The 10,607-nt window shown below is 42.8% G+C and overlaps 1 protein-coding gene across 1 annotated transcript in view; it reads left to right on the top strand.

Moving 5' to 3' along the window:
- Nucleotides 1-718: 718 nt before the first annotated feature.
- Nucleotides 719-10,607, top strand: part of LOC120990626 (zinc finger protein 260-like) — a 34,393-nt gene continuing 24,504 nt past the window's right edge. The window contains exons 1-3 of the mRNA XM_040419545.1: nt 719-827; nt 3,423-3,464; nt 9,336-10,364. Coding sequence (XP_040275479.1) covers nt 719-827; nt 3,423-3,464; nt 9,336-10,364 — 1,180 coding nt within the window. The remainder of the gene's footprint in view (nt 828-3,422; nt 3,465-9,335; nt 10,365-10,607) is intronic.

The following is a 10,607-nucleotide window of genomic DNA, read 5'->3' as shown; positions in this document are numbered from 1 at the left end:
ATTAAGTGGTATATTGGAATTATGTGCCAAGATGATCTAGATTTAAGTAAGCTAGTTGGAATTGCTACTGATGGAGCTCCAGCCATGATAGGCCCCAGAAGTGGCAACACCTTGGAGAGCACAAGCACCAGCTGATTCAGTTTCATTACATCATCCACCGACAATCTCAGAGCTTGGATTTGAAAATGTAATGAAAGTTGTTGTCAGCGTTGTCAACTTCATAAAATCGCGAGGACTTAACCATCAGCAATTTAAATCTTTTCTAGAAGAGATTGATGCAGAATATCAGGACCTGGTTTTTTATACAGAAGTAAGGTGGATGAGCCGGGGGAAAACCTTGCAAAGTTTTTTGTTTTTTTATTGTTAGAAGAAAATAAAATTATTTCTTGTTTTAGAAGGATAAAATAGTTGAAGAACTACAAGATGACAAGTGGCTGGGTGACCTTGCTTTCTTGGTAGACATCACACAACATCTGAATGCACTGAGTTAAAAAATCAGCTTGTTAGTAATCTTCGTAACTATATCTTTGCTTTACAATCCAAATTAAGATTGTTTCAATCTCAGCTTGAAAATGGCAATCTTGTGCATTTCCCAGCATGTAGACAAAAATATTGCAGTGACGCAAACGTGTCGGAGTATGTAGAAAAACTTGCACATCTCCAGTCCATATTTGAGCACCGCTTCACTGATTTTAAAAATTAGAAAAAGGGTTTTGAAATGTTTGCAGAGCACTTTCCAGTTGTTCCTGATGAGGCACCCCCGGAATTTCAACTGGAACTCACTGATCTTCAGTCATGTGACAGTCTACGAAACAAGTTTAAGGAAGGTGATTTACTTAACTTCTATAAATGTGTGCCAGGAGATGAATGTCCAAAATTGTGTGAAAGAGCAGCTATTTATGCCTGCCTGTTTGAGTCAACATACTCTTGTGAGCATTTTCTATTATGAACATTAGCAAGTCAAAATGTAGGAGAAGACTTACTAATGAGAATCTTCAGTCAATTCTGCAACTAGGCACAACTGAGGGGAGACCTAACATCCAAAAACTTGTGAAAAATATGCAACCCCAGAAATCCTCTTTCACACATCAGTGGATTATACACATGTGCTGTCTGTGTTCTCCATGGACAGCACACTTACCCATTGACTTTAATGTGCTTATGTACACATGAGTAGTTTCCCCACTGGTCCATGGACCCACAGAGACACCACCCCCATTTAAGTCTATGGGTCTATGAAAACCACTGACCATGAATGGCATCCATGTTCTGTCAGTGGTCTTCACAGACCACTAGAAGAAGATGTTATGGAAACTAATTTTCGGCCTACGATGAACATGGAATATGGATGACACATGGAGGCCAGAAGCCACGGACCAAACACGGATCCTTCATGGACAAACTACTGACCACCTTGTTATGGATGTCATCATGAGTAGAAGATCTTGTTGGCACTCGGGCTTGTGGTGGTGCACGTTGTTAGGGCAAATACCCCAATGCCGGATGACCGGTGGACTCCAAATAAGAAGTTAAGGATATCCATAGAGAAAACGCAACACAGGCATAGAGCTGTGTTTCAAGAGTTTCTAAACTTTATTGAAAGAAAGAGTTATAAAGCAAATTTCTGGATCATTTTCAACTGAAGACGTAGTTAAACATTCGCATCATTAACTCATTAAAACCACAATCTGAAATGAGCATCTACTTGGCTATACGCCTAGAACGTCTCCTTAATCTTAACTGTGGGTGCTAGCCACATACGAATACTCCTAGTGCTTGTTAAGATTCCTTTCTAACAAGCGTTGGTGGGGGCAAGGAGTGACCTTGAAGTTACAGTAACTTTCCACAAGAAGCTCTCAGTTCATTACACAAAAAATGGCAGTATAAAATACAAACATGGAGTCTTAACCCTCACAACGTGGAAGGGATGCATTGCCAGTCTTTTGAGAGCAGATAATCCTGGCACTCGCTTTCTTCAATAAGCTTTTATTACAACATCGGTTGTTACATACAACGCATTTTGGCCGATGCAGAGCCTTTGTCAACTATAGTTGTCATCAAGGACATGGAAGTGTGAAATCCACATCTCTCATATGTCACATTGATTTTTAACCTGGCTTCACACAGTTTTTTGTGGCATTTTTGTAGGTAATTATTTTTTTTGCATTGCTGTGTTTTTGCAGAAAAAATAGCAGATGCATAAGCTGGCTGAAAGTCTTTCGGAATTTTTGAATAAAGGGCACACATGCATTTTATTTCAACTGGGGTATGTTTTTCAAACACAGCATTTTGTAGACGTTCTCTGCAGGAAAAATACCTCAAAAATGTATCTCAGACTTTTTTGTTTAACATTTAAATGTAATGTTCAATTTGATTTTATTCAGAGTTTTTTTAACTAAAAAGTTGCTGAAATCACCACCCAGTTGCTTTTATATTTGCAGTCCTAAAGTTGATTTGACTAATTACTAACCTCTAATTAACATCTCTGTATTGTGCAGTATGTGCTATTTAACTGTTAGGGTGGGTTCACACTAGCGTTAGGGATTCCGTTATGGCTTTTCGTAATAACGGAATCCATAAGACGGAAGGACGTTCTTCTGCCCATAGACTTGTATTATGACGGAATGCAAAACGGAAGCCTTTAAAAGGCATTCCGTTTGCTTTCCGTCCTAATAGTATTCTATGGGAATCAAAACGGATCCGTCTGGGTCCCGTTATGCAAGATGGAAAACAAAGTCCTGTCGACAGGACTTTGTTTTCAGTCTTGCATAACGGGACTCAGACGGATCCGTTATGTTTTCCCATAAACTTCTATTAGGACGGAAAGCAAACGGAATGCCTTTTAAAGGCTTCCGTTTTGCATTTCTTTTGTGGCCCCAGGAGGCAGAACAATGCAACAATGCGACAATGCAGCCCTCAGACCAAAATAGGTTGTGCTCCCCTGGTATAGAGCCTGACGTCGGAGCTTCTGTCAGAGGGAGATATCAGGAAACCTTCCAGTGTTATTTCCTACGATCACTAAACCTAGAAGTGAAGGAGCTGAGAGAAGAGTCTGATCTATAGACAGATCTACAGTAGGCCATGTATTCATCACTGTGTGCTTGTGTCTCCACAGATGGATCCAGGAGGAGAAATCCACCAGAGAGATGTCCCCGTCCTCTGTATTCCCAGGACTGTCCAGAGGAGAAGGTCCCAGAGAACCCTCAGGTAGATGGAGCTGAGCCCTATACACATCTATATAGGGGGGTCCTGCAGTCATAGAGGGGTCATAGATTGTGGGGGTCTCTTCTGTGGATCTGTTAGATTTCCCACCTGTCTGCTGTATTGTACTGAATTGTTACAGATGACAAATCAGGGGGAAAATCTGACTGATATTAAAGAGGAGGATGAAGAAGAGAGGATGATGGACGGTCCCCCGTGTAAGAGTGAAGTGGAGGAGGACATTCCAGGAGATGTCACCACAGGTATGGAATCATGAATGGGGAAAGTGACTTCAGGTTCTGTCCTTGGTGTCTTCAGGGCAGGAGGAGAATCTGATCACCGGCTGCTGTGCTAGGGTTAAGCATCATTTGGGGCTCAGATATTACAATAAAATCCAGATATTTTGGTGATGTCTTTAAATAAAATAAATTAGTGAAGAAATCCCCTAATAATAACAGCGGAAAAGAATGCTCCTCATCTTACTTCTATATTTCATATATGAGGCTGGGGGCAAGAACTGATACCACACAAGGTCTCCTGACAACTCTGCCCACTAGTCACAGGGGACATGTTGGCCTCATGATATTCCTATAGAACAACCTTAGGCTGTGATATCAGCAGTCAGATGTCTATAACCTAGTGCCCACTATACAGCTCTCCGGGAACATGTCTTCTGGGGGTCTCTTATAAGGGTCTATGGAGGGAACCTTTCCCCCCTTATGCCCCCTCTCTGAGCGGTGACGGCTGATGTCTATAATCAAGTGCCCACTATACAGCTCTCCGGGAACATGTCTTCTGGGGGGGTCTCCTATAAGGGTCTATGGAGAGAACCTTTCCCCCCTTATGCCCCCTCTCTGAGCGGTGACCGGCTGATGTCTATAATCTAGTGCCCACTATACAGCTCTCCGGGAGCATGTCTTCTGGGGGGGTCTCCTATAAGGGTCTATGGAGGGAACCTCTCCCCCCTTATGCCCCCTCTCTGAGCGGTGACGGCTGATGTCTATAATCTAGTGCCCACTATACAGCTCTCCGGGAACATGTCTTCTGGGGGGTCTCTTATAAGGGTCTATGGAGGGAACCTTTCCCCCCTTATGCCCCCTCTCTGAGCGGTGACGGCTGATGTCTATAATCTAGTGCCCACTATACAGCTTTCCAGGAACATGTCTTCTGGGGGTCTCCTATAAGGGTCTATGAGGGAACCTTTCCCCCTTATGCCCCCTCTCTGAGCGGTGACGGCTGATGTCTATAATCTAGTGCCCACTGTACAGCTCTCCGGGAACATGTCTTCTGGGGGTCTCCTATAAGGGTCTATGGAGGGAACCTTTCCCCCCTTATGCCCCCTCTCTGAGCGGTGACGGCTGATGTCTATAATCTAGTGCCCACTATACAGCTCTCCGGGAACATGTCTTCTGGGGGTCTCCTATAAGGGTCTATGGAGGGAACCTTTCCCCCCTTATGCCCCCTCTCTGAGCGGTGACGGCTGATGTCTCTGGTCTATCACATATCTGTGACTCTGCAGTAGTTCTGGAGAAGTCACTGATGGTGGCAGTGCAGTGTGAGTGCTAGGAGTCCGGAGATGAGGCTCTTACTGCCCACCTGCCGCTGATTGACAGCTTTCTCCCTATTACTGTCAGTCAGTAGTATGAGGGTGGGGGGAGCCCATATCTCATGAATACACTGGACTCATAATGGAAATGTCCATCATATGTGTAGCAACGTCTAAGTGGTTGACAAGAGGGTCGGTCTCCAGCTTTATGGCCACAGGCACCCAAAAATGTAATTGTAGGGTTTCAATCAGGTCAATGGCGCCCAGAGGCCTTACAAAGACCCCAGACCTGCTGTCAGTATCTGTGTAATAGGAGATGCCACATTTGCACAATGAAAAAATAATGGGAGCCATTAATTAAGACCGGCATTTTACACCTCATTGTCATGTCCATAAATTCAGCCTGAGACGTGCGCTTTACCTCCTGGCACATTATCTTGTTAAAGAAAAATAAGCCAATATCAAATGGCGCTATACAATTATCACAGATCACCAAGTATTCAGTAAACTAACGGAGGTAATCCAATTCTATGAATTAAATATAACCTTTAATATTATCATTAAAGTAATCAGCCCTTACACAATACGTGATTATAAAGATGCACACTCAAAATACATAATCAGAAGAATGCTAAATATCACTTCCCGTCAAGCGATACACAAAGTGCAGGAAGTAGTAACAATTAGAATGCAGCACTTAAAGATAGCCATTGTCCTACCATTTCATTGGTTCAAAAGTGCGGACGTTGTCCTTGAGAAGGGAAAAATCCTCGCTGATGTAGTCCAAAGAGCTGCAACAAATAGATTTATGACGGAGTTGGGCAGAAGATGATCCCTATTGCGGCCCTATGGTATAACTGATAGGCTGGCCCTATAAGCTTGAAAATAGAGCAACCTCACCACAGGGCACTCATCCTAAAAAGAGCGACCCCGTCTGGAACCTTGTCCTCAAAAACTGGCCTTAAAAAAACCCTATCCTATTCCCAACATGCATGTTTCGCCTTTCAAGACTCATCAGGGGAAATATCAGGACAGTAGGGCAAAGAAACTTTCTTATAGGTGAACCATAAGTGCTCAACAGGAGGCACCATTAAGTTCACCAAATGTGGATCACCTGTCGCACATCAGGAGTGATTTATAAAATTACCTGTGAATGCCATAAAGAGTATATTGGAAAGACCAGGCGAGAATTTTAAACTTGTTAAATTAAAGTGTTGTCCAGTTGGTGTTGAAGGGTAAAATGTGTCGGAAGAGTGCAGGGCTGGTTGTCAGAGATGGTCGGACGTTTATATGTAAGTCATGACCGGGTGTAGAGAAGAATCCTGGATTCTGTCAGGAACTTATAGAAAGCTTTATGGGATCACACGTGGAGTTTGGTCTGGGCAATTAATAGAAATAGAATAGAAACCAAAATGCAGACTCGGTAACTGACCTGATCGTGTCCTCGCCCTCACCGGCTCTGCTGCACTGTAAGGAGTCCCGTCATAGGGATGGGGATTTCCTCAGGGAAGGGCCCTTCAGCAGAGCTGTAAGGAGTCCTGTGGAAGGGATGGAGGTGCTTAGGGGAATATTGCTGGGTCTCAAATCCAGGACCCGCTGTATGAGAAGCAAAACTTTATTAGTTGAGCTATTGAAAGTGGCTCAGGATGGTGGTGGTGGTGGTGGTAGTCGTCATGTAATGTCCTTCTGAAAATACTTCATTTCTTATATAAGATACTAGCAGAAGGACCCAGCTTTGCACGAGTATATTTAATCTACTTCATTTAATGTTTTTGTGTGGGACGTTAAAAGATATCGACAGTATCCCCCATAATAGTGACCTCTACAGCACCCTACCCCTTTAACAGTGAACTCCACAGTCCCCCACCCCTTAACACTGACCCCCCCACAGTGCCCCGCCACATTAAAATGGGAACTCCACAGCAGCCCATCCCCTTAACTTTAACCTTCACAGCAGCCCGCCCCTTTAACAGTGAATTTCACAGCACCCCTCTCCCTTGACAGTGACCTCCTCAGGGGCCCACCCCCTCAACAGTGACCTCCACAGTACACCGCTGCCTTAACAGTGACCTCACAGTACCCTGCTGCCTTAACAGTGACCTCCACAGCAGTTGCCCCTTTAATAGTGGCCCCTGCCCCCTTAACAGTGACCTCCACAGTGTCCGCCCCTTTAACAGTGACCTTCACAGTGCCCTGCCCCTTTTAATGCCAGGACTACATGATGACGTGTCGCGCAATATTTTGTATCAACAATTTTTATAATGATAGGCTATTGTGTCGCACTGTGACATGCTGCAACTGCAACACGACAGTTGCAAAAAATCCATCCAAGATGGATTTTTCTGCCACTGTTGCGTCGCAGTCACAGCATGTCGCAGTGCAACACCATACACAGTCATTATAAAAATTGTGGCGCGACCCATGTAGCAGCGTAGTTGTGCCCTATGTGTCGTGCGACTTATTGTCGTCGTGTAGCCCTAGCCTAAAGCTGACCTACAGCAGTGAAGAAAAATGGCTGGGTTGTTATGGAAACCTGGAGTAAAATTTTGTGTATGTGGAGACTTAGGGCCTGCAAGCTTCTGTTGAATGGTAAGGGTAATGTGACCGTGTGTATGGCAGTTGGGATATGAGGAGAAAGGCTTGCAGGCTTGTATTGGCTAATGCAGGTCATTTTTTGGGAATATCCCGTGAACGGTACATCCTAGAGAGCTGAGACCCGGTCTAAAACCTTCCCGGACAACTGATGTACCTGTGTGCCAAATTTGGTAAAGATCGGCCCAGTCTTTTGGTCGCACATAAAGAATAGACAGACAGAAACTCATTGTGTACCGGTATGTTACCTCCACAGTATTCTTTCCCAGATAGTAAGTGATTTGTGTACCAAGTTTAGTAGAAATTGATTGATGAGTTTTTGAGTTACAGAGCAATATGTGTGTAGCAAAAACAGTTGGAGTATACACACTCCATGCAGCTGCTGTGTAGGGGCGAATGACCCCCACAAAATTTCTTTCCAGGTAGCAAGGGATGTGTATACCAAGTTTCATTAAAATCGATGGTTGCGTTTTTGAGTGATTGTGGAACATACATACACACATATACTGTATAGGTCCTTCTATATATATATATATATATATATATATATATATATATATATATATTGTACATAGCTGAGTGTATTGCTGTCACGGACATTCCCGTGGCAGGTACCAGGAGATTGGAGAGACTGGCAACTCGTGGGTTAAATTGACAAGTTCACTGTGGATCTTATTGTGTCTGTGTTTTGGTGAATGCCACACCCCTTGCTTTAGGTGTTGCTTGTTGGTAATTTATTGACAAGTTCACTGTGGATCTTATTGTGTCTGTGTTTTGGTGAATGCCACACCCCTTGCTTTAGGTGTTGCTTGTTGGTAATTTACCTTCCCCATAAGTAGCCGCTTCTCACTCTTGGAGGTGCTGTTTATAGATTTTCTTCCTGTCTTCTTACTAGCTGATCGGTTGTACTGTGGTGCTTCTGGAGTTGCCAGTTTTCTACTTTAAGCTAAGTCTTGTCTGTTCTTATTGTACTGTGCTTGTTATATTCCCTGTTGTTTGTATCTGGACCTGAGACTGAGACTTCCATTCGTCCATCTGGGGAGGAATGGGTTGTCTGGTCCTAACCTCATTCCAGGGCCTTATAGGGATATAAAGGCCTAGGTATCCCCATATGAATATTCCTACCTTCAAGGTCTATTCATATTGATAGGTAGTTAGGTCCCGGATTAGGGTTGTTTAGGAGGTGACCTGTTTCTTCCCTAGTTTCCAGGACCAGTTACTGCCTTCCTTCCCTCCTGTGTTTAGTGTGGAGTTTTCCCCCCACACTGATCGTGACAATTGCCCTGCATAAAAGGGTGGTACTCCCAGATGCAATTGGAATAGCCTTGTCCCCCAAGACAGGTTGTATCTCCTATTAAAATCAGCTCAGGATGATGATGATGGTGGTGGTGGTGGTAGTAATCTAATATCCAGCTGTAAGCATTCCATCTCCTGTACAGTTCACTATACAAAGCTGAGGACATTGCCCTGTACAGAAGGTACACCCGCCTCCTTTACACTGTGTTGTCTCCTCCAAGGACAGGTGGTAATCCCATTTAAAGGAAGCTAAAGCTGGTGTAGGTACTCCTACCACATCCAGCTGCTGTTTCCTGATGGATACAACATATATGTACCCTGCCACTTACAAATGCTACATCCACTGCTCTTTGATTGAATCGTATACAGATGGTACTCCCATTAAAAGGAGCAGTGCCAGTGATACTACAGGGTATGTTTGTTATCTAGTGCACCTCCATATATCCCAGAGAAACCACTGCCTGCAGCGATGGAAACAGTAGAGAGGGGTGGCCGCAGTTAATTGTAACTGTGGAATATTTTCTGTTATTAGTTGTTTCAGTCTTATGTGGACTTTTTGGTGTTTTTTTTCACAAATCCAGGCGTGAAGAAAATGGCTTATGTTTCTCCTTCCTGTTGGATCCACTTACAGCCTAATAGGAATGTTATAAGTTTCTCTAGTTTAAAAAAAACACACAATTTCTAAATTTTATCTTAACAGAAAATCCCAGTAAGAATTCTGAGAGAAACTTTATATCACATAAGGATGAAGATATCACGCAGCGTTTAGGGGAAAACCTCATAATCCTTAATGTACATCCAGGACTTCACAGTACAGATCTATCGTATAATCTTCCTAATCATGAGGAACCTTCTCCTGACCAATCACAGATTGTTACCACAAGTACAGGTCAGAAAGAGGGGGAAAGGTTTCAGTGTGGTAAAGAGTTTACAAAAAGCTCAGGTCTTACCACATACACAGGAATTCACACAGGAGAGAAGACACACTCCTGCTCAGAATGTGGGAAATGTTTTACACATAAATCGAATTTTTTTACACATCAGAGAATTCACACTGGAAAGAAACCATATTCATGTTCAGAATGTGGGAAATGTTTTACACTGAAACCATATCTTGTTAAACATGAGAGAATTCACACAGGAGAGAAGCCATATTCATGTTTAGAATGTGGGAAATGTTTTATACAAAAATCTGATCTTTCCACACATGAGAGAAGTCACACAGGAGAGAAACCATATTGGTGTTCAGAATGTGGGAAATGTTTTGCTCGGAGATCATATCTCGTTACACATCAGAGAATTCACACAGGAGAGAAGCCATATTCATGTTTAAAATGTGGGAAATGTTTTAAAGATAAATCGTGCCTTGTTACACATGAGAGAACTCATACAGGAGAGAAACCGTATTCGTGTTCAAAATGTGGGAAATGTTTTACACAAAAGTCATCTCTTGTTATACATGAGAGAATTCACACAGGAGAGAAACCATATTCATGTTCAGAATGTGGGAAATGTTTTAAAGATAAATCAAACCTTGTTACACATGAGAGAACTCACACAGGAGAGAAACCATATTCATGTTCAGAATGTGGGAAATGTTTTACAGATAAATCATATTTTGTTAAACATGAGAGAATTCACACAGGAGAGAAGCCGTATTCATGTTCAGAATGTGGAAAAGGTTTTACCCAAAAATCATATCTTGCTATACATGAGAGAATTCACACAGAAGAGAAACCATTTCCACATATGTAATGAATGTTATTCATGGACCTTAAACAGCCAATAAGAGAATATATTTTTTGGAAGGAAATATGTTTGATCTCCTACACGACCAAATTATATTTCTATGAGATCAACTGTGACCGAGATCCATGGAGGAAAAGTATTGTGGATGTAAGGAAAAGAAGAAGAGCCTTGTTTACTCCCAGAGCAGTGAAGATGAATTGTCCTCTTGAACCTTGCTTGTTAT

The sequence above is a fragment of the Bufo bufo genome, chromosome 2, assembly GCF_905171765.1.
Source record: "Bufo bufo chromosome 2, aBufBuf1.1, whole genome shotgun sequence".
NCBI classification, from domain to species: Eukaryota; Metazoa; Chordata; class Amphibia; order Anura; family Bufonidae; genus Bufo; species Bufo bufo.
Note: the sequence above shows the minus strand (reverse complement) of the source record. Positions and strands in the feature narration are given on the sequence as shown.